Source organism: Dreissena polymorpha, chromosome 4 (assembly GCF_020536995.1).
Source record: "Dreissena polymorpha isolate Duluth1 chromosome 4, UMN_Dpol_1.0, whole genome shotgun sequence".
NCBI classification, from domain to species: Eukaryota; Metazoa; Mollusca; class Bivalvia; order Myida; family Dreissenidae; genus Dreissena; species Dreissena polymorpha.
The window spans coordinates 76223707-76250146 of NC_068358.1; the positions used below are offsets into that span (position 1 = coordinate 76223707).

Consider the following 26440-nt stretch of genomic DNA (forward strand, 5'->3'; position numbering starts at 1 on the left):
TTGACATTCTGGATTGAAATCCTAACCCGTTTCTGTTGTCTATGTACAAACAATGTTATTCAACTCTCAAATAACTCCACTGTTAACAAGGCGGAACATTACTAATAATTAGGTACCCATCAACTGATTAAGTTTATTTCGTTAAACAGATTCGCATTGTTCACTTAAATAGTTATTTTCATGAATTACGACATACGGTTAAGTTTGTCTTAAACGTCGATGCCGATTTCGCGTTGGAACCGGATTCTCGGGATTTGAAGTTTGCATTTGTCCAATGGATATATTCAAGGGATTATAGTAATGTATAACCTTTTTTAATACTATCCCTTTCTTTTAATTAGCAATTTGCTTTTTGTGCAAAGTTGTATCAAAATATTGTTTTTATCTGAAAATTATTTTCTCTCCACTTAGGAGCCGCTACGCTAGTAGCATTTATTCTTAAATATGACAATTGAAAAAATATGGCTTTTTTAATATCTAAACAGTTTCTATAACACTTATAAAATAGTGTTGTGCTGCAGTTTGGATTTCCCGCGCTGATTTTGCCAATCAAAAATTATGAGTGTATATGTGAATAATCATTCAGGTCTGAAATGTTTTTGCACGGATACATTGCATTTTATGACAATTTGACGTAATCTTTTGGTGATTTAGATAAATAGTGATGAACATTAATGTAGCACATCAAAGTCACTCAGGCATATAATGGCATAAAAGCGTTGACTTGAAATGGCACGAAGATCTAGAATTTCATGTGTAAAGTTAAACTTGACAATTACGAACTTAAAACAACAAATAAACATGTATCCTCTTTCGACGTTTCTGTATTAAAACGATTGGGCGGTTGGAGTAACGCGATTCAAACTGTAAAAAACGAAATGGAAACTTGTCTAGCTTTCATGATGGTACCTAGTTTTTTCAGCAGTACTGGAGCAATACATAACAAAATGTTTATAGTTGGTGTTTCATGCATATAAATGGGCGACAACCAGTAATTGTTGACAGACACGTATACCTACTTCATACATGGATGTGATCACTCTACGCCCCAAATATATAACGGGCGTGGCTGGTTTTCACCTTCGACTCTTAAACAATAATACTCAGAAGGACTGACAGACTTTTTACATACTTCAATAGACAAAGAAAAACATCGCTACAGTTTTTTTTTACTTACAAAGTACAATGTATATACGAAATATGATATAGATGTAAATAAAAAGCACGCAACAAGCATGTCACGCGAACATTTTCTTGTGCGATCGTGATTCATGTGTATGGCTGTATATATTAATATCAAATACCGAAAAGTGGTCTGTGGAGTTGTTGCTGCAGGTAAAATGGTGAACGAGCAAACTACCTTTCATGAATGACTATAACAAAGACACCGCCTACTATGGTTGTTACAGCGAATAAGTATTACACAAGTTTGGTTAATATCAATGAAGTTCTTACTTTTTCTCCGACTGACAAATACCTATTTAATAGTTATTGTTTGTTCCTTTAAAATGATGCTACCCTATCTGATTGCCCGAGTTAATCGTTTATGTCCACACTTATATGTAAACTGCTATACCGTTATTTGATGCTGCCACTTATAAGAAGCTAGACTGAACTCGCAAATGGTTTCCGTTTTATGGATATTAATAGGACAAGTAAATTAAACGATTGAAGGCAAAGTCCGCACAGGCTAATCAGGGACGACATTTTCCGCCTAAACTAGATTTTTGCGAAGAAGTGACTTTCTTGTAACAATTTTTTTTATAACACACGGGGTGTGTCTGCACATTCTAATCTGGGACGACACTTTACGCACATTCATTAAACCCTTTTACACAGAGCACGACAGATGGGTTAACTTGCGAAAACATAATATCCGTTATAGAAAAAAACTCGTTAAAATACATACTTTCAAAAAGGCGGAGGGATATTAAATTTAGATCGTCCGTCCGTCATTCCTTCCATCCGTCATTTCGTCCGTCCGTCTATCACAAATTTTGAATTTGGCGGGAGATTTTAATTCAACGAATTCGCTTGTTTACATATGAATTTGGTACAAATATTCATACTTTATTAATCAACTATCTAAATTTTAACGGCACTTAGAGATTTGCAACTATGTGTCTGCCTGTAATGAAGTGTCTGCGTGTTTCTCATCGTGTGCTTCTCGTTTGTTTCCGGAAATATTAACCACTCAAGCCAAAGAACCTCCCACGAAATTGAGGAATAAGGGTTTTGTTATGTCAATGCATACGCCTTCTTTTCAAAGTAGTCCTGTCGAAATCGATGTCGAAATTAATGTTTTAAAATTCCGGACGTTAAAGTTGTTTCATTAACAACGCATATCGATGCTATGTATTCATAACATGTCCACGGAAATTACGGTAACATATAAAAAGACATACGTGTAAATTTTGTTTTGATTGAGGTTTGGTTCAACTTATTTTCTGTGCATTCTCTTCTATATACTAGTAACATTGTGTAAACTTCTTTCTTTCGTCTCGCACCAGAGTGTAAGCTGCTTTAAATATGTTCAGCTGTTCGTCGAATAAGACGCACAAAATATAAACAGACAGTAAACATTCGGATCGACAGAACCGCGGGAGCTTACTGTTGCCCATTTTTTTCGTAGGATATAAAGTTACTAAATTGCGTAATTGCCAGTGGCTCTGTAGAAAATAATTATCTTTTGTGTCACATATCTACTTCTTCTTAAAAGGCCTATTTGGTTAAATAGTGTTTATAAATTGGTTTTCCTTAAGCTATTGACGTGTTACCAGAATGTGCTTGTTTGTAATAATTAGTGTTTTGTCATTTATTATTTTGTCTGTGAGCATTATATAGTAAACCTTGGAAACACGGTGGTTTTATTAACTGGTGACTGGATCTTCAGATAAAGATGCGTCCGACAAACGTTATTTTTGAAATCGGCTTAAAGGTAAAATAACATTTTTGTAAAATGAATTGAAGAATAATGTAAATGATATTTGATTTTTAAATTTAATAAGAATATTATTAATATTATGTATATTTGTTTATATTTTATGTATATTTTATATTATGTGTTTTGACAATGTTTTTAATGTATGTGTTTAAATATTTTAAAACAAACAAATAAAACTGAAATACCGAACGTTTTCGTAAATTTATTAACAATTTCAAGCCAAAATTAGTTTAAAACAATATTTTCCTTACACAATGTCGGTTTACAAGTCGGAAACATGCATTAAATACAAGTATTAATCTCCAGAATTAATCATAGGACATTAAATATGGAACGACCACTTTTTTTCTTAAATCCGACATTACAAGTTGTTTTATAACCAAAAATTAAGGAAAATGCTTGATTTATTTTTATTCTAACATGACTTGATAAGTATGTGTAATTTAAACATGTTAGATTGAAAGGATAGCATATACATAAACTTTGTATTCCTTGCGTAGGCCACTCATTCAACGGGTATTTCCAAAATGCACACTCACACTTTAGTACGCAGGTACAAAACATGATGTTTGAGCTTCAACAAACTGAAAACGTGTGAATGACGTGTATTTAATGCCATCTACACATCCATCGTCTTTAAATGACTTCATTTTCCGGAATAAAAAGCACATTTATGACTGCATTTTCGTTAACAATAGTGAATACCATAGTTTTTATAAATACTTTAAATTTTATTAAATTTAATGAAATTCTAGAAACTTCCTGTCGAGAATGTCAGAGCTTGTGCTATAACACTTCAAGATTTGACAATACATTATTTGCATGATGACAACATCCTTTCGAGCATTTCACGGTAATTTATATTAGTATGTAAATGTTAACCTCTCTTTACAGATTTTTAAGAAGTTGAAGTGCTCAACACTGTATTATATGTTTTAATTTATAAGCACTAGTCGGTATGTCTTATAAACTTATGAACTTGTAATAATTGCTTGATTACGATATTTTTCTAATGACAATACTTATTATGAACAATATTGCTTACGCCAATCAGAATAACAAAACAACTGATATCACTTTAAGGAATGTAATCCTCTGAGGATACTTGTATATTACAACAAAGCGTAGCAATGGGTTGTATGTGTGGGTATATTTGATGGCTCTGTTCACAGTTATATAACCGATTGTCTATATCATCAGATTAATTTTAGCATACACATGGACTGAAAACTCAAAACATCTTCATGCACACATCCACACAATTGAATAAGCGACTATTGTGTTTGTACATATTTTATAATCGTGTTTTTGATGTGGTTATATAAAGTCGCTCTCTTGATGCGCATTTTTTAACTCTGAATAAAAGTTCAAAATATATTTTTCTCGAAGGATCATTTATGTATTATTTTTGCCTTGTCTATAAATGTATTTATTATATTCGCGGATAGAGGCGAAACCCATTTAGGTTAAAGAACAGCAATTGCAGTTTTGATTAGCACCACGTTCGTCGTTAGTTGTAATGTTTGCACAAGTAAGACTTATAATTTTCCATAAATTTATGACATAAATATACTATATTTCTAGATTCAATTATGTGTACATGAACAACAATAGTGAAATAGAAAAGGTACATGTATTTTATTTTATATTATTTGTTCAAAGCGTGTGCATGTCACATGCAGATCACCTTTTCCCGTGTATGTTCTTGCAATATCACCAAATTCATCAAACAATGTGCCCCTATCCTGAAACGCAAACGGAAAGTATAACTTTGAACATCATAAAACTTATCATGATATATACTTTTATCAATAGAACATGTTTGTAAAATAATATATGTTTAAAAAACTTAAAGTATTTTACGTGTATAATGTGGTTATAGAAAATTATATGCCAATATGCTGTTCCATTTCGAGAATACAACACTAATTTTAAATTGGTCAATGAATAGAATTACATATGAGGATAGAAACTCCTAGTTATTTAAGAAAAAAGTTAGTGCTGTTACAATATATTCTGTGTATAAATATTGGCTCGTATTTCGTAGCTATTGTACAGTTTTATGCTCCTATTAATTATATCATATACATCATTTAGCTTGACAACATTTACCGAGCAGTTGTGCTATATCATAAACATCATTTAGCCTGACAACATTTACAGAGCAGTTGTGCTATATCATATACATCATTTAGCCTGACAACATTTACCGAGCAGTTGTGCACACAATTAGTATAACTTTTGCGTCAGAATGTTTCCCTTATTTGCATTCATTTTTGTTCTTGCACGATTTCCACGAGTTTAATGAGACCATAACAGTATACTTAGTGAGGTAAGATTGAATCTTGAATCGACCGAAAGCGCTTCTAGTACGGAAACTAATTTATTCTTTCCAACGGTAGTGTAATATGCAAGATCATTAAGGTCAGTGCTAGGTTAATATAGGCGAGCTTAACGATACAATTAAGCAGCACTTAAGTATCTTGCAATGACTATTCTTCTGTTTGATGGTATCGAATGTTCAAAAGGAAGATGGTCCTACAAAGGAGAGCTCCGTGTGCCAAGTATTTTTGTTTGAAGTTGGGTATCAACCAAAAATACTCTGTAATTTTAGTAACAACGAGCAAGAATGAAACAAATGTATGTTCTTACTTCATTTCATTTGGTGTTAGAGTCATTTCAAAGAGTTTTAGAGTTTTCAGGTTAAATGAAAGTTCGCGTACCTTGATAACGCATTAGACCGATAGATAGTACATCTGTAAACTTACACCACAATTCGCAATTTTCGCAATTCGAGTACACACACTGGTAGTTATATAATGCTCTGGCGTTTTGGCGAACGTTAATGCGAAACAAAATATTTTTCAGGCATGATGTTTTCAGTAGCAATTAACATTAAACGGACATTTATATTCTATCAATCCGCCGGTTTATTGTATAACTATGTCATTTATGACATTTGCTTAAAAAGAACGTGAATACAGTTTCAAGTATCTCATAAGTGATTGGATATTAATGTTCATTTTAGATATTCCACTGTCTGTTTATTCACGTGATCAGTGATATTAAGTTTTAATAGCGTGCTTACAAAACGATTTAAAATGGTGATGTGTTTCATATTAAATATGTATTTCAAAACCTTTGGTTGTGTTTTGGTCTTTCTTTGCCAGTACATGTATTAAACTATTAAATAAAAGGCGAAGATATTCGTCATATTATGATTGTAGTTATTATATTGCGATAAATGTTGTGAAATTATTTTCTGTCATTATCGTTGACAATCTTAATTGATATAATTGGAGCGTCAATTAACGAAACAAGAAAATTAAAAATCATTAAACCTGAAGAAGTGATCTAACGTTGACATTCTGGATTGAAAAAACAATTTAAATAGTCACTTTTCACCCGTCTTTGTAGTATTTGTAGTCTAGGTTCAAACATTGGTATTAAGCTCTCAAATAACTCCACTGTTAACAAGGCGTAAAATAACTGCTAATTAGGTACCTATCAATTGCTCAAGCTTATTTCGTTAAACAGATTCGCATTGTTCAGTTTAATAGTTATTTTTATGAATTACGACATACGATTAAGTTGGTGTTAAACATCGACGCCAGATTCGCTTTTTGAACCGGATACTAGGGATTTGAAGTTTGCATTTGTCCAAGGAATATATTAGTGGGATTATAATGTTTTATAACCCGTTGTTAATACTTTCCATTTCTTCAAATTAGTACTTTGTTTATTACCTCGTATATATACTATCTCTTTCTTCAAATTAGCACTTTGTTTATTACCTCGTATATATACTATCTCTTTTTTCAAATTAGTACTTTGTTTATTACCTCGTATATATACTATCTCTTTCTTCAAATTAGTACTTTGTTTATTACCTCGTATATATACTATCTCTTTCTTCAAATTAGTACTTTGTTTATTACCTCGTATATATACTATCTCTTTCTTCAAATTAGTACTTTGTTTATTACCTCGTATATATACTATCTCTTTCTTCAAATTAGTACTTTGTTTATTACCTCGTATATATACTATCTCTTTCTTCAAATTAGTACTTTGTTTATTACCTCGTATATATACTATCTCTTTCTTCAAATTAGTTCTTTGTTTATTACCTCGTATATATACTATCTCTTTCTTCAAATTAGCACTTTGTTTATGAGCAAAGTTTTGTCAAAATATTGTTTTTATCGGAAATTAAGTTTCGCCCCACTTAGAAAATATGACAATTACATAAACATGGCTTTTGTTTAATGTCTACACAGTGTCAATATATAATGATATATATTGCTTTGTTGTAATCTTGATCTCCCGCACTGATTTCGCCAATAAAAAACAAGTCTGAAATGTTTTTGCACGGAGACGTTGCGTTTAATGACAATTCGACGTAATCTTTTGGTGATTTAAATAAATGGTGATAAACGTTAATGTTCCACATCAAACTCAAACAGGCATTTTATCGCATTGAAGCGTTGACTGGCAATCTGATGAAGATCTAGTATTTTATTGGTAAAATTAAACTTGATGACAAACACAATATGAGCCTTTTTCGACGTTTTTACAGCAAAACGATTTACTTTAGATATACATTGTTATATTATGTAAGGTTGTCGTGTTAAATGCTTTTTGCGGATATATGTGTGCAAGCTATGTTAAGTTGAAGTTATGTTTTCATGTAGCTTTTCATGGTCAATTCGTGCTTTTGGAATGAAAAGTTCATTTTTTTTACTAAAATTAAGTGTTTTGTCCGACCAGATGCTTTCTTGTATTATTTAATTTTGCTCTTGATTCCTTCCTTACAAAGAATGCGTCCCTCATATAGGCCTGGTCTTTATACATACAAATATATGTTTCGTACGTTCCTTTTTATATCCTGTCCATTTTTCTTTCATTTCGAACGGATCGTTTGCATTTCTGTCTTGAAAATAGTATTTGCCTCATTATCTGTTGATCATGATTAATGAAATACATAAAAAGCGATCGTGTTTGCACGGTGATTGTGAACGTATTTGTAATCTTTCTTTGCTTGCAGACAGACGCTGACCTTGTACTAACAGTTCATACCTCTCGTGTTATTTACAATGCTATGCTTGACATGGAGGTTTCAGTGGTCCTCAAATTATTATACTAAAATGAGTACCAGTTGATAAGGCACAAACGATGATAAGATAAATAATAAAAGATACCAATCGTAGAATTAAAATTCCATACACGCAGACTCAAAACTTTAACTTATAGAGGAAGTAATTCATGTGATGCAGTTGTTGACTTTCAGGGCATTTAAAGCAAATAATTGTACATGTGCATATTAATATTTTTCTCGAATCATTGTTCATTTCGAATACGTGGTCTTATTATATGTAAAAATTACAAAAGTATTCATTTAATATCTTCATATATGGTTGATATTACATACATACGAAAGTCATTTACATTAAACTATTTGTTTTATCTGGTTTTGGTGAGGTCGTATTTGTTAATAAATTGAATTGGGCGTGTGTGATAGAGCTGGTGGAAAAGCGTTAAAAAATCGTTAAGTCAAGTTTCACACAACAACCTACATTTGTGTACTTAAATTTGTAAAGTTATTTGTGCATAAACTTATATATTAATTTGGTATCAAATTGTCAATATTTGAAATACTATTCTCACTTAAATATTAACTAAATATACATACGCCTATGATGCAGTTACTGAACGGACGTAATGAATGACAGTTTAATTGTTCTTGATATAGTTTTTACCCATAATACGATAATGAAACCACGGTATGGTTTACATAGCATTTAAATCTGAGCCCAGGGGATACGATTCCTTGTAGTAGTGCCTAATTGCTAATTGACGTCTTTAAATGCGGTATTTAAATTATTTCGTTTATTAGAAATTCGTATTTTGTATTTATCAACGCCAGTGTTCAATATACTTACGTTCGCCCGTCATATTCAGTTGCATTAAAATGCACACATGTAAAATATGTTTAATGCTAGATTGAATCGCCGGCATTTATTATGTTGTATAATACACATATTATAAAAAATGCGCTTGAATTCGTCGGTCTAAATTCCCCTGTCCATAATTAGTTGCGAACTTGGTTGCACGCAGCTATTCATTAAATATTGAACATGTTTTATAATTAGAAGTCAGCATTCAGCTTGATAAAACCGCTGGAGCTGTATGTCTTTCCTATCGAAAAGTATTTGTTCTTTTGATGAACCAGTGTTTTATTGTAAATGGTGATATTTTATTTCAAAATATAAGGTGCATGTGTTAGCATTGAATACATCATGTCGGTAACAAAAAATGTTGAGCTTGGTATGGTCCCTGATTAATGATTGTTCAGTACTTGTGAACACTATTAGGTTTATTTTGGCTAATCAGTTATTGTGTTAGCTTTGCAGAATTAATCTAATGATTAAAATACATTTTCACTTGTACTTTTTTTCTTATTGACTTATTTTCGCCTAATCGAATTAACCATGAATATGTTAAACTTATAACATACGCAGTACTCTTGCACATTTTTTATAAACCAACGTCTTCGATATGGAAAGCCCAAAGAGAATGTTACACGGAAACATCCTGGGAAATGCAACAACTTTCATGCAAAATACGTATTAACAATTATGTATCAGCTACAGTGTGAAAATAAGAATGATAAAATGAAATCAAAAACAAATCATCACCCACACACATTTATTTAGATGTTAATATGACCATTTCTTAATCAATATGCATGGATAGAAGCAAACACCTAACGCGTTCTATTGTGTTTTTGCATATTTATAAATAGTAAATACGGTAGTCCCTCTTATTAATTCTACAACGTGATTATTCTTAATGAATCTTTGGAAAGGTTTCCAGTTTTAAGAGCTAGAATATGAAGTTATAAATTAAATGACTGTAAATTGATAGAATTCCCTACCTGTTTAGATTCTTGTTTATTTATTTATTTGTGTTTTCGAGTGTTTTTTTTAGACATAATTCACTACTGTAATATATTTTACTTGAAATTGTCCTTGGTCACCTGGTCATAATCTGTTCTCTCATGGCGTTCCATTTAGCTTTATACACGGAGGATATCTCGAAGAAGAAATAAATAGAGAATACTATGTGAGTTTTGGATAAAGATAAAATTTATCATGCGAGGCTTAGAACCATGGTAGCGCGAGGCTTGTCGAGTTTGTTTCTATTTTTTACATGTAAAATCGAATACGCCCAGCTACGTATTGGAGAAATTCTAGTCAAACTTTAAGAAAAACAGATATTCAAACGATTGTCTCTTTGGTGATGTATCAGGTTTTGTGACAGCTTTGGTGGAACAATTAATAATGAAGAACACTATATATATGTTGTTTATACATATAAACTGGGGACATCTAGCATTGTTGATAAACATGAATACCTACTTCATATCACAAGTTGTTATCGTGTGCCTATGGTATTTATTAGTAAAAACATGGTTTTGAATGAAAAATAATCAAATTATAACGAAAACTCAACTTCTCTGAAAAAAATATAAAAGGTATTCAACTCAAAATCACCAGAAAACAGGGTGAATCGCTTTGAACAGAATTAAGATATAGATGTAAATATCAATAAACGAAAAAGCATGTCGCGCGAATGTTTACTTGAGCGAGTGTGATTCATTTGTTTGTTTTTATAAATTACTATCAAGAACTGAAACGTGGTCTGTTTAGAAGCGGCTTCAGATACGTTTGCGAACGAGTAGAGGTACCAGTCATTGTTATAAGATAGGCACATCTAACTATGTCTTTGAAACGGATGAGGCTTATGTTTATTGAAAGAATATATATATTGTTTATTTTTTGTGAAGTTCTATTTTGTTCTTCAATTGACAAATATTTAATTATGTTTTGTAACTTTAAAATGATGCTTATCCATCTGATTCTCCTCGTTAAACTTCCATGTTCCCAGTATAGCAGGTAAACTTCTTTAGCGCTTATTTTCTGCTTCCGCTTATCACATTCTAGACTAAACTTCTGGCTGTTAATCGAACAATTGAAGACACTGCAAACGTTTATATGTAAAAACGCACAAAGCAAATTAACATGAACACTGTTTGTACAAATGATCACACATAAGTAATAAAAGTGTCTTATTTTGTTGAAAATTCGATTGGCTTGAAAAAGCACAAGTTCATCTGCCAATATGTATCATTTCAACCGCAAACTTTCGAGATTTCCTGTCATTTTTAAAAAAGCAATATAACATTATACAATATGAGTGATATATGTTTCTGATGTAGCTCCTTGTGAAATAGCTGAGCTTGTCAGGTGCATTTACTTGAGCGAAAAATAAGTTCCGTGTACATCAAACGAGATATTTGTAATGCATACTTTGCAGGAATACTTTACGTATAAATTTGCTACTAATATTGCAATAAATAAATTTAAATGTCAATAAGTGATCCTCAACTATGTGTCAGCCTACGATACAGTGGCTACATGTGTGTCAATTATAAACATGAGCTGTTTGTTTATTTCCGAAAATATAAACCTCTCAAGCTTTAGTCCTTTCAAGAAATTGTTGATTAGGAATACGTGTTTAATGTTGTTACAGCATAGGCCTTCCATTAAAAAGAATTCTGTAAATGCTTTAAAATTACATTAAAGCTATTTCGTTAAGAAATCATTCGAAACTTTGCATTAATAACATGCCCATGGCAGTTAACAAATACCATGTAAAAGACCCACGTGGCAATTCGTTTTTATTGGGGTTTGGTTAAACTTCATAAATAATTGTATGAGTATTTTTGGTATATAATAGTGTGTAAAACTTGTTTCATCGCGGACCTGAATTGGCGAAACTTTAAACATGTGCAGCTGTGATACGTCACCAAATTCTTGAATGCATTTTAACGAACGTAAACACTTTTAATGAAGTAGATTCCGAGAATTGCTTCTGTTCATTGAAAAGACGCACACACACTAAACAGTAAACATTCGCATCGACAGAACCGCACGAGTTTACTGTTAAACATTGGTCGGACGACATAAAATTACAAGATTGTGTAATTGCCAGTAGCTTTGTCAAAAATAATTAGGCTAAGGGTCTTATATCAACTTTGTCTTTAAATATCGTTTGAAATGTGTTAATCACTAAACCAGTGACTTGTTACCTGAAATGACTTATTTGTATTGATGAAATTTACATTATTAATGATATTTTCTGTGGAACTTATAAAGTAACCTTTGGAAACACTGTAGTTATGTCCACTAATTTCTTGATCTTCATATCAACATGAGGCATCCAAAAGCATTTCTGGGAATCTACTTCATTGAAAGTGTTTATGTTCGTTTAAATGCATTTAAGAATATGGTGACTAATATCTAGTTATATTAAAAAACGTGTGTTTATAATTCATATATATTTAAAACAAGACTCTATACAGTAATATTTTATATATTAAATTTGTATGTTTTTGAACATATTTTCATGTATATGTTTTAAAATATTTCGTGTTGTTTTTCTGAAATTGTTATGGAGGATTCAGCAAATGTCAACAAACGATGTTGAATAACATTGACTCCCGAATTTCATGCTGGTCTGTCTAATATAAACTAGTGATAGCGTGTGTTTGATGGGCTGCGTTTTGTCTTGTCATTGTTTTCAAAAGAAAAATAAACAGCCGATGCAAGGAAGGCAATGATGAGTTTTTGTTATGTTTACACATGCTATTGTAACACGCCGGGTATGCGGATACTTTGATAACAGATGGCACTTCGATACCAGATAACAACAAAAGCCACGCGCGAGAGTTGAGTTCTTCAGCTTTTTTGCATTTATGTTTTGTTCATTTGGTTTTTAGACACGTAACATTGTTTGGTCGATTAATGGTATAGTACTTCGTATTGCGGAGCAAGAAAGTCGTGAACAAAAACAGTGGATTATAAAAAATGAAATAACATTTCATCGATATTCGTCATGAATTCGATGATCAGTGTGTATTTCAACAAAATAAAAATACTTGGAAATAAATCAAGAACGTGCCAACTAATCGAAATAAAAGATCAATATGTCCGTTAATGTTACAACATGTTAAATTTTAGTTGAAAAACGTATTTGAGGAAATTCAAATGTTTTAAGAGTCGGATGCCAAATTTTCATGGACACTTCTTTTACCGATCACCTCAAAGACAATGGCAATTTGATTCCAGATAACTCGACACTTTTTACCAGATATAACACATTCTATTTAGTGAATCAGAAATGCAGAATTCGCTGTGGAATACTGCTATAGTAAGCAGGCAATAAATAAAAATGTATGTACTGACGTAAATTAAACACGAATTACCGAAATGTTCTTATCCCTTTGGAATATGATAATAAAAGGGAAAAGGAAGTGTAAAGGGAAGTGCTTCCTATAAGTAGAGCTAAATATAAAGGGAGTTATTCAATCTCTTTTAAAGTTTGTGTCTACTCATTTGTATCGTCTTCATGATGCGATTCTTATGAGCACCAATGACAAAGGATTTTATGAGGTGTATTGGCCGCTTTAAGACCCCTTGCTCCCCTTATCTAGAGTTCTGCTATAAGTTTAATTGTACACAGTCGTGTTGATCCACATGATCCCTTGTCTTTTCATCTCTATAAATCTAAATTTAGCACAAAAAAACAAGTGTATTATTTTGACAATTATTTTCGGTCGTCACTTTAAATATATTACTTCAGAAATAAGCATTTGAATCTTATTTAAAATGTGCACTTATAGTATTAATTATAGAAATTAATAGTAATAAGATTTTTGAAAACGAACAATGCCATTGGTTATATTTTACATGTGTATGTAATTACGTTATGCATAGATTCCCAATGTGTCGGGCTTGACAATGCAAATTGATTCGTACTTCAAAATGTTTGGTAAGAATAGCCATAATATACATAAATGCATTTCAGGTAGAATATAGAACTCGGTTATCAGAGTGCCCAATTTGTTGAAAGTCTCTGTTATCCGAAGTGCCCTATATCGGGAATCAAAGTATCCGCAACTTCATGAATACCACCTATTAAAACATGCTCAATCTTCGTTTATATTTCCTTGAATCTATAAAAATTTCAGTATTTGAAGCACATTGATTACTCTTTATGCTGGAGAATCAATATTTCTAAGTAGTTTTATTTTGTTGAAATGTTTACTGTTCATCCAGTTTATGCTGTTTTTCGATCGAATTTTCTATTTTTGCGGTAAAAATCTACCATTCTTCCGTGATGTTTTTCTTTGCAATAGAAAAGGATACACCATTTATAAACTCGACCATGCGACTTGTGAAAAAAACTAATCTTTATGATATAACTTAAAAAAACTGATGAACTTACCTCTCGCGCGTTGCTTTTGTTGTTATCTGGTATCGAAGTGCAATCTGTAATCAAAGTATCCGCATACCCAGCGTGTTGTCACTAATGAAGCAACGCATAGACTTTACAGTAAAGATAAATGTACATTTTTTATTTATCGCAGATTTCCTATCAATGAACAGTTATTTTTAAATCATAACTTTAGAGAGTTGTTTATATTGACCGATAATTAAGGATAATGCTAGAATTATGTCTTATTACATTATTATTACATTCATGCAACGGATATTTTAGAAATTACATGCATTTGTCACAAAGGTGCACACAATTATGTAATATTTAATGAAATACTAGAAAATTACTGTCGAGAATGTCAAAGGTTGTACTTTCAATGATTCTACATTATACAACACATTAAATATATGATAACAACTCTCTTTTTAGCATTTTATTGTGATTTATAACAGTATATAAATATGTATCACTAATAGCTTTGTTTGTCTGATTAACTTATGAACTTAAAATACTTACTTGATCGAGGTGTAAAACATTTTTCTGCAAATAGTTCAAAGAAATAATATTACAATGAAATAATATTACAAATTGAATGAATTTTTTGTAATCAATTTTGAGAAGTGTTATTTTCTGAAAATGTTTTGTACACATAAAGAATTTTTTTTGTAAGCGTGTATATTTAGTGCCACTTTTTTAAAGTAATGTCGCCGAGTGCCTATGTTTGAGAATAATGATACTATGAACATGCACATGGTTTCAAACTAATTACGTCTTGATTTTATTCATTTAACTTTTTGTAACGCGGGTGCATGCCAGAATATAAATAATCGAAATGATAATTTCCCACCATGTTGTTGACTACAACGTTAGTTTCATAAAGTGTGCCTCTATCATGAAAGAAAAGAGATTGTAACTATGTGTTGCTTACAGACTTTCATATTCCAACCGCTTACCTTGTACTAGCCTGTCAAGCCTTTCCAATGATATGTTTGGCATGGAGGAATCCTTGTTATCCTGAAATGAGTATCGGCTGATAAGACGCAAACAATGATAAGAAAATGATAGATAAAACCTGTCGTGGAAGCGAAATTCCAACGACTAGACACATAATCAAGTAAAGAAAAGCCTGTTATGCATTTCCTTGCGTTTCAGTCCATGTGCATCAACCATTGCACATAGTAATATTAATTTAAATTATTTAACAAAACTGGTATGATATTTAACATTTAAAAAGTGCAAGGTCGAGCAAGCGAACAAACGAAAATCATTCAACCTAAAACATTTATTTTAAATGGGTGTGGTAGAATCATATAGGTCAATAACATAGTGGGCGTGTGAGTATGCACAGAGTAAAACTGTATTCGGTCAAGTATATTGCACACGAGCATTAGTTGAATACTTTAATTTGTTATGTTACTTGTACATTAAATCATGATGGAATTTGGTTCAAAATTTTCAATAAGTAAAATACAAATCCCACTAAGTTATTCAAAATATAAGAATGTGTACGCCCATGATTCAGTAAATGGAAGGAAGTAATCAATGGATGTTTTATTATTTTTGATTAATTGATTGAGTACACATCCAAACTACAGCTATGAAATACCTTGAACGATATTGTTAACAAAACAAAGGGATACGCCTTCCTGTTGTAGTTTTCATGCCCTGATTGCTTATTGACTTTTAAAAGTTGCGTGGTTAAAATTGCTCAATTAACAAAAACATATCCATTATAAATTCGTGTTTTCATATTATTTGTTAAGGTCCATTAACGCGCTACATGTTCAATGTGATTACATACGAAGGCTTTATACAGTTGCATCAAACGCAAATTAAAGATATGTTTGTTAACCGAATATTATGTTTCTCTAGAGTTGCTAATGTCATTGTAATGCATAGAGAAGGATTCATTTGTATTCTCTAATAAAATCACTTTGAATGTCATCGCATACATTGCAAATATCCACACACACAAATTAAGTTGCACATTAAATATATTGTTTTGAAAGCACAAAACGAATGCTTTTTTATAAATAATATTCAAATATACTGCCTGTTTCGAAGATACTGTTTGAAAGTTGAATTCTCTTTTGTATGAAGCATGAAAACTTCAGGCGACGCCCATAATATATCATAAAGCGATACAAACATGTTTACGGAATACGCAATAAATCAACGGGAATTCCATCATATGGCAGACACAAACTTGATGTTTGTTGTAAAAAAAAATAAATATAAAACACATTAGAAGGGATTTTAGAAGTTACAAAAATGCCAAGAGTGGATCTGAAACTCGCCGTCGCATTCTTAGTTATGTGAAGTTCCATTTGACAAATTGACATTATCAAGTGACTAACGTTATTGAAATGCTCTAGAATAAAAAAATGAGCTGAGCATCAACGTATGTTGTGTGGGAGTCTGTTAGTCTGTGTCTTTAGTCCTTTCACCGCCTTCGGAAAATAAGTTTGAAACTGACCCATAGATTTAGTTTATACTATGTAATCGATTACAATGAAGTCATTTTATATAATACAATTATTTAATTTGTCAACCCCTGAAGAATATCGGTCGATTATCAGCAGCAATAAAAACGCTGGTGTTAAATACTGATATTCATAGTGAGGCTATTTAAAGCATAAGTAGTTAACATTATGTTATCTCAAACTTTGTATGAGCCCCTGATCATAAGTTTCACCGTACTTTTAATAATAAGATAATTTTTTCAGGATTACTTAATAAATTGAAGGAGTAAAATATATGCATTTCTTGTCTTAAAACTTCTTTTCGACTAAGGCGCGTCTAAGGAAATTACATATGAATATGATAAATTGAAGACATACGCAGGGCTTATGCTAAAGTATTTCACTATAAGGTTTTCGATCTATAAAGCATTGTGAAAACTTAACCAGGAAACATCCTGTAAAGTGAGACAACATTCGCGCTGAATTATTTCCTTTTTTAATATCATGACATTATTAATACATATTAACCGATATGTGCCATATGCGTAAATCAAACTGTGAAAAAAATCATAACACACAAACAATTATATTAAATAATCACGTATTCTTCGCACGTTTACGAACACTAAAGTATTTCCATTTCATTTGCATATTTTATCTAAATTTCATAACAGTTAAGCCTTCAGTTTTGTGGTTCTGAATGAAGAGGTTGTGACAGTTGTTAAGAGACCAAGCATCCTGCTGTTGTTATTTAAATCAAATGCAATGATGCATATATGTACTATGTACTTACTCGTACGTCCAAACAGTTCGCTTAAAACTCGTTAATGTTCATATTTTGAGGCATATTGGTTGTAAAGTGGAATTAAGAAGTTTTCTACAATATATGTTTACAATGACCAAAATACGAAAATGTTACTCTTTTTTTTAATATCTCTGATATGAAATATGAAATCAGATGAATATAAACAATAAAAAGACATACTGCTTAGCCATTCAGATAGCTGTGACTGTATTGCTGTATTGCAATAATTGAATGCGTTTATTGTCAACGTCTTTGAATAACTGTGCCTGATTAATAGTCGCGGTTAGAAAGGAGTTGAATAGTTTTTTTTTAGTTTAAATTTGTTTCCCTGTTCATATTCTTGTGTTTTTTTGTGTGTTGTTTTTGTACCTTTCTAACAGTGTTGCTGAATATCACTGCGTGCAGTTAACAAACATTTCGACGGTTACCTGTTCACTTTCAGTATGTTTTGAGATGTTCCACAGAAAAACTTTATTTAGATAAAAACCACCCAAAATTACTTTGCAAGAACAAGCACTTGGTTCTAATTTGTTCTCTCATGGCTTTTTAATTGAGCATTTTACATAGGTGATATATCAAAGATGTGCTCATAAGATTCACATAACAGTTGATCTAAGGGTTATTATTTTATAGTTATTTCATTTCTAAAACTTCAAATTAAACATGTTACGCAACCTTCTCAAGTAATGCCGTCCAAGCTCCTGTGCAAGGAATAGACAAATACAAGCACTTAATGATGATACCAGGTTATTTTAGCTTTCCTTGAACAATTTAAAATAAACATAATTAAATATAAGTTCATCCATCAAAACAAATGTGCGGCACACAATAAGTAATAGCAAAAATGTATACTTACTTTAGACTTTGATGGTGATCACCCTACGCCCCAACTATATCATGAACGTGATTGGTTTGCGTCGACGACTCGTGTTCAGTATTGCTCAGACAGACTGAAAAACGTGTTACATACTTCAGCATACAAGCCGTCATACAGGCTTAAAAAACGTTATACGAATTGTTATATAGATGTAAATATCGATGAACGAATCCAGCATGACTCGAAAACGTTCACTTGTACAATTGGGATGCATGATTATGGTGGTGAAAATTAATATCAAATACTGAAATATAATCTATCTAGTTATTACTATGGGTACACTGTTGATCTAGCTGTCATGTATTGTTATAAGAAATACACCTCTGATCTCAGTGAAAAAGAATCAGTCATATGTGTATTTAAATTATGTTCACAATTTGGTAATTTAATTTATATTCGTATTTTTTTCGATACTCAAATACATTCTTAGTTGTTATGTTTTGTTCCTTTAAAAATGACGCATCTCCATCTGAGTGTCTTTGTGAACGTGTCATGTTCAGAGTATAGAAGGTAAACTTCTATTTCACTTAGTTTTTTCATCCGCTTATCAGAAGCTAGACTTAAATCGCCAATCGTTTTCGTAGTGATGGCTGTTCAGCGAAAAGGTTAAATAAACTATTGAAGGCAATGCGAACGTTTACATTTAAAAGACGGACTAGCAACTTAAGCATGAGAACTGTACTATTGATCACATATAAGTTATTAAGTGTTTTAATTTTTTTTAGAATTCCACTTGCTTGAAATAGCACAAGTTCATCCGCCAATACTAATCATTCCGAAAGCACACTTTCGATAACTTCCAGCATTGTCGAAAGAGGAATATTACTAAAATAGCATATTTATGTGACATGTTGCTGTTGTGTGTCTACCAATGATACATTTTATGCCTGTATCTCAGGGTGTGCTGTTTACTTGTTTTAGAAATATTAACGTCTAATGCAATAGTACCTCCCACGAAATTGCTTGATGAAAAATAAGTATTTGTATAATGTCTCTGTGATCGCCTTCTGTTGAAAGTATTCCTGTTGAAATCGCTTTATTCATGTTTTAAAATGGCAGAAAGTAAAGTTGTTTCGTTTTAAACAAATACATATCGATGACTTTCCATTATAACATTTAATACAATAAGCACACCATATAAAAAGACACATTTGTTTTTGTTTTGTTTTTTGTTTTGGTTTTAGTTCAACTTAATTTATTAATGTCTGAGTATTCTCTGATATATAAAATTGTGTAAAACTTCCTTGTTTCTTCTCGGACTTGAGGAGATGCAACTTTAAACATGTGCAACTGATCATTGAATAAGACGCACACACAAATATAAACAGACAGTAAACAATCGCATCGACAGAACCGAGGGTGTTTACTGTTATACATTTGTCGGGCGATATAAAGATATACTAGATTGTGTAATTGCCAGTAGCTTTGTCGAAAATAATTTGGTTAAGTGTCAGATATCTTCTTCTTGCTTAAAGGACTATCCGATTAATTAGCGTTTGAAATTTTGTTATCCTTAAAACATTGACTTGTAACTTGAATTTGCTTATTTTTATTTATTGTTTTTACATTATAAATGACATTTTCTGAAACAGTAATACATGTATATGAAAACACGGGATTAATTTAATTAAATGCTAGATGTTCAGATCATCATAAGGCATTCAAAAGCTTCTCTTGGAGTCGACTATAATGTAAGTGTTTATTTTCTTTAAAAAGCATTTAAGAATATGGTGATTAATGTTAAATTTTTAATTCAACAAGGAATATGCAAAATAGTGTGTTTGTAATTTATGTTTATTTTTGTTAACGTTCATGTTTTTCGACAATTATGTTAATGTATGTTTTAGAATATTTAAAAACAAACCATGAAAATGACACACTGAACACTTCCTCAACGTATTAAATACTACATTTGTTTGAGACAATAATTATGTGTCGATTCACGAGTCGGAAACATTAATAAATTCAAGTAAGTGAGTACGTAAGTAAGTAAATATTTTATTTAAGTGACATGTGCAAACATATATAGAAATAACAACAGACAATTACAAAAAGGCATGCACCCGGCCCAAACGGGCCTATAAGTCACATAATACATGATACAACATTAAGCATGAAAACAGTAAGCGATTCAATGGTCAGTAACATAGTCAGTATATCAAGAATTATCGATATGGTCATATCACAAATTCAGACGTCAATCAAAAAATATATTCTTCATCGTAATTAGGCAAAATATATGTGCTAAATTGTCATTAAGTTAAGTAAATGAGTATTTTCCTGCTAAATCACATTCCATAATATTTCATGTAGCGCCAATAATAGCGGCATGTAAGTTCTGACTTCAATTAAGTAACATTTGTACATAATTTGATTTAAATCAAAACTCATACTTCAAAGTGTATGTAGTGATCAAAATATTCATCCTCGTACGAAAATTCAAACTACAAGGATGAAACATGAAAACAATCTAATATTTATTGTAATATTTAAATAAAAGTGTATTCTTAATCGAGCCGAAAGATCAAGATTTACACTTCAAGAGAATAAACAATATCAAGGGTTTTAAGTATGCGACTGATGAATTCAAAACATAAAACAGTAACAAAAAGCCACATGTATACTTTACTAATGTGTTATACATATACTTTACATGAATGAAGTGTAACAGCAACATGCATGTAACGTTCAACGTATCTTATCAATGCTTTAATTAAAATGGTATGGCATCGACATTGATTATGATATGATTTTATAAATACAGTCATCATTCACAACAAAAATGGTTTATATTGACGGATAAACATTATAATTGCTTTATATATTGAATAAATTGCTCCTACGTTTCAAATATGAGGCTACTAAATACTTTGCTAATCTTCTGGGGTGATATTTTACAAGGTTAACAATTTATCACAGTCCCTCATGTTCATAAATTCATCACTTGTGAGAATTTCACTAGTCTGTTATCCTGGTATAGGGGACACTTCAATACAAAGTGCATTTCATCTTCAACTGAAGAAGTGTTACATAGTTTACAGAGTCTTTGTTCTGGCGCTTCACCAACATACCGCCCGGTTTATATGCGGAGTGGCAGAATAACACATCTGAGCTGTGCGAGAAGAGACCGCTCATTTCGCTTTCAATTAAGATTAAGATTAAGATAACGATACGATTCTTTTTCAAAGTCAGTCTTAAATTGGATGTACGTTCGTTATTTGGAAACCTGAGTTACTTGTAAGCGCCAATCAGTTTTATGAAGTTCAGTGATGGATTGTTTGGCTTCTTCTAGATTTATTGGTTGGCGGCTAGTGAACCGATCATTTAATCCAAGTATAAGACTCAAGAATTAATTATAGACAGTGAATGGAGATTACAAATTTGTTACTTAAATGTTTCATTATACTCGTGATTCATACTCAAGCATTCTATTGGTTTTTTTTCCCTTAACTTCATTACCCCATAGATGTTTTCTTATATTAAGTTTTCAACATGTGTTGTAAGATGTTAACACTTCTGATTCAATATTGCATACACAATATGAGTTGGATTATTCGCCTTGGACGGCATTGTACATAAAAAATATATCAAATACATTGTCGACAAATATTATTTTAATCGATCGGAATTTGTATATATATTATAATGCATAAGAAACGCATAAAATTTACAACAATACATTCGTATTGGCTACGAATTTAAAAATACATTATCTTTGGTATTTTCCGCATGTTCTTTAACTTTTTAAAATACTCGGCAAATGTCAGCAAACGATGTAAAACATAACCTTGACTCCGTATTTAATTGTGGTCTGCCTTACATGAAATAATGATAGCTTTTGCTTTCATGAAACGCATTTCCATTTAACTATTGTCGAAAAATGAACAACCGATACTAAACAAGCAAGAGAAAGTTTTTTTAATGAAATAAAATGAACCAGCGTGCTTTCAAAACGTTTACAAAAGGCGATGTTTAGCATTTAATAAGTGCATTTTAAAAAATTTAGTTGTGTTTTGGTCTTCCCTTACCAGTACAGGTATTAAACTATTAAATTAAAGGCGAACATATTCAGATGTATTGAGTATAACTATTGTAATTATATATCGATAAATGTTGTGAAATCATTTTCTATCGTTGTCATTGACAATTTCGATTGATATAATTGGAACGTCAAATAAAAGAAACAAAAAAAATTACAAAGTGTTTTTACCTGAAGATGCCATTAAACGTTGACTTTTTGTATTGAAAATAATACAATAATTACTTCTAACCCGTCTCTCATGTTTAGGTACAAACATTGTAATTCAGCTCTCAAATAACTTCACTGTAAACAAGGCGGAAAATTACTAATAATTAGGTGCCCATCAACTGATCAGATTTAATTCGTTAAACAGGTTCGCATTGTTCAGTTAAAAGGTTATTTTCATGAATAACGACAAGTTCTTGTTAAACATCGACACCGGATTCGCTTTTGAACCGTATTCTCGGGATTTGAAGTTTGCATTTGTCCAAGGGATATATTAATGGGATTATGAGGATTTATAACCTCGTGTTAATACTATCCCTTTCTTCAAACTAGCGCTTGGTTTCTGTTCAAGGTTTTGTCAAAATATTGTTTTTATCTCAAATTTATTTCTACTTACGCTAGTTTATTGTACAAGTATCAACAATTATTATGAAATATAACAATTTAACAAACCTGGAAGTGTTCATAAATAAGGATTAATAGTGCTTTGCTGTAATTTTGATCTGCCGCACTGATTTGCCAATCCAAAAATACGAGTGTATATGTGTTTAAATATGCAGGTCTGAAATGTTTTTGCACGGAGACATTGCGTTTATGACAATTTGACGTAATCGCTTGGTGATTTAAATAAAATGTGATAAACGATAATGTTACACATCAAAGTCACTCAGGCATATAATCGCATTAAAGCGTTGACCTGCAATTTCAAGAAAATCTAGTATTTTATTTGTAAACTTAAACTTGATGACAATTGCGAACTTAAAACAAAAAACAAAATAGTGCCCTTTTTGACGTTTCTAAAAAAAAACGATTTATAATGGATATAAAATATATTGAAGGTTGTCGTGTTAAATGCATTGTTGCGTATATGCGTGCAAGCTTTAATTAATGTTTTCATGTAGCATTTCAGGGCCAGTTTGTGCTGTTTAAGGAAAATTTTGTTTGTTCACTAAAATTTAGTTTGGTGCCCGGTCAGGTACCTTCTTAAAAAATTCAATGTTTCTCTTGATTCCTTCCTTACAAAGGTTGCGTCCCTCATCTAGTCTTGGTCTACATATTTATTAAGTTGATTTTTTCTCTATGTAGAACTGATATGACTCGTGCGTGCCTTTCGCATTCATATAATGCACATTTTTCTTTGATTTATTGCAGATCGTTTGGATTCTTGTCTAGGAAATAGTATTTGCCTCATTAGCTGTTGATCATGATATATGAAAGAAATAAAAAACGATCGTGTTTGCATGCTGATTTGTGAACGTATTTCGAGTTCTGCTTTCTTTGCTGACAGACTAGTTCCAAACGCTGACCTTTTACTAACCGTTCATAGCTCTCTAGTTATTTACAGAAGTATGTCTGTCATGAAGGAATCTGTTTTGATTTCATTATAGTTCTGGCATGAATAGCAACTGAATAGGCGCAATCAATTATTAGTATAGACGAAACCTATTGTGGAATCGAAATTCCAAAGTATAAAATACGATCGGAAAAGAAAAACCTGTACTACAGTTTTTGCGTTTCTGTGCATGCAATTTGTACACTTGTATATTCATATTTCGAATTTAGTTTTTCACGTAATTTGTCTAATAAAATTCAATATTTAGAACAGTATTCGTTTAATAACTGCATATATGGTCGAGAGAGATTACGAACGAAAATCATTAACTCTAAAATATTTTTACTTGGTTGTGGTGGAGTCGTATCTGTCAATAACATTAGTGGGCGTATGGCGCACCAAAGGGGTCGAAACTTTAACTTCTGCTCGAGCAGAAAATTACTGGTCGAGCAGCATTTAAATGCTGCTCGAGCAGCGAAATTCCTGTGCGTGTGAGGTGGGGCTTCTGGAGCAGCGTTAAACTTCGCTATGTCAAATATCGCTCCTAAAATAATATGTATTTTACTTGGGTGTGGTCGACTCGTATCTGTCAATAACATGAGTTAGCGTGTGAGGTGGGGCTTCTGGAGCAGCGTTAAACTTCGCTATCTCAAGTATTTCACATGAGCTGTATATGTACTTGAATTTGCCATATCTGGAATCCAAATCAAAATTAGTTATTCACTTCATAGACTGTGTACGCCTATAATGCAGTTACTGCACGGAAATCATCATCAGACGTTTGGTTGTTCTTGATGTAATAATTACCCAAACTAGGACTATGCAATACCTCCCACGATATCGTTTACAGAGCATTTAAATTTGAGTCAAACGGAAACGCCTTCCTGTTGTAGCACTCATGTCCTAATTGCTGATTAACGCTAAAAAATTGCGAGGTTAAAATTGTTTCATTAACGGGAAATATACCCATGAGACATTCGTGTTTTGATATTATATGTTAAGGTCCATTAATCACAACACGTTCAATGTGCTAATATACCTACGTTATATTCTGATGCATCAGACACAAATGTAAAATATGTGTTGTGCTGCTTTAATTCATCTTCATTTATCATGTTTAATTTTGGTTGCACGGTCTTAACCACGCGCAGCTTTTTATTGAATAATGCACACACATTAACAAACGGAATTCGACATTCGGATTGATAAAACCGCAAGAGCTTTATTTATTTTCTATTGCAAAGAACTCGTTCGTTTGATAACAAAGTTTCAAATTGTCGATTTTGTCAAATCACATGATATATGTGTAAGCGTAGATTATTGCTCGTAGTTGACGAGATAATCAATTAGGAGCTTTTTCAAGCCTGTGATGTGGAACATTCATTTCATTCGTTCGTGTAATTACTGTTTGTGCGCGTTTGGTGTTTCCCTAAACGAGTAATTAATTCTAAATATGGAAATCTGTGTTAATTCATTGTATTAACTTGTATTTGGACAATCGCTCAACATGGGTTATCGAAATGCAACGCTTGCAATCGGCGTAAATGTAAGTGCGTAGACTTAAATCGAATATATTCTTATTGTACATGAAATAACTATAGTTTGTATTGCAAACAATATATGAGCCGCGTTCAGAGAAAACTGGACTTAATGAATGTGATTAAGTGTCGTCCCAGATTAGCCTGTGCAGTTTCAGCTTTAATGACATTTTTCGTTTAAATGAAGTCTCTTCTTAGCTAAAATCCAATTAAGGCGGACAGTGTCGTCCCTGATTTGCCTGTGCGGACTGCACAGGCTAATCTGGGACGATACTTTACGCACATGCATTATGCCCAGTTTTCTCAGAACACGACTCATATTTTGTACGCTAACATGCGCTGTCATACTATTCAAACTGTATCTCATTTATTTCAATATCGCGTATGTAATGCATAATTAATATTTTTATTCTTTTTAAATCATGCACGTACAAATGCTTGTTTCATATATTTCCCCGATAAGTATTTGAAACACAATCGGGTTTGCGAACAATTATTGATTACTAATGGAAATCTCACTGTGCATAACAAATGAGCAGCTTTTTGAATAAATTGGTTCATATGCCATGGCATATGCAGTCAGTCAGCGAAGCTCTTACAAGCCTGCGCATGCGTGAAGTTTGCCCGTGAGCTTTCCTGTCCGCAAATGAGACCACGTATAATTGAATGGAATGATAGCAGACAGTTGGGTTCCTGACCAGATGCGGGACTGCGCAGACAGGCCTGGAGATCTGCTGGCTGACATAAGACCCATGTTCGCATGACGAGGCTTGCATGTTCTTCACTGGTATATTGCGTCATCAGATGCATAGTTATACATGTTATAGTAATTATACTAGTGACATGAATACGCATATTTAATCATAAAGCCATTTGTGATAAGAGTTTT

The 26440-nt window shown here is 32.0% G+C and overlaps 1 protein-coding gene across 5 annotated transcripts in view; it reads left to right on the plus strand.

The window, feature by feature from the left end:
• The window catches only part of LOC127877444 (cartilage matrix protein-like), an 82078-nt gene that overhangs the window by 20891 nt on the left and 34747 nt on the right, over window positions 1–26440 (plus strand). The window contains exon 1 of one of the 5 annotated variants that reach the window (XM_052423342.1): window positions 25280–25559. The exons of 3 other annotated variants lie outside the window; for them this stretch is intronic. In XM_052423342.1, coding sequence (XP_052279302.1) covers window positions 25521–25559 — 39 coding nt within the window. In that variant the 5' untranslated portion in view covers window positions 25280–25520. Of the gene's footprint in view, window positions 1–25279; window positions 25560–26296; window positions 26339–26440 lie in introns of those variants that run through there. One more of the 5 variants, XM_052423344.1, reaches the window with a different exon arrangement.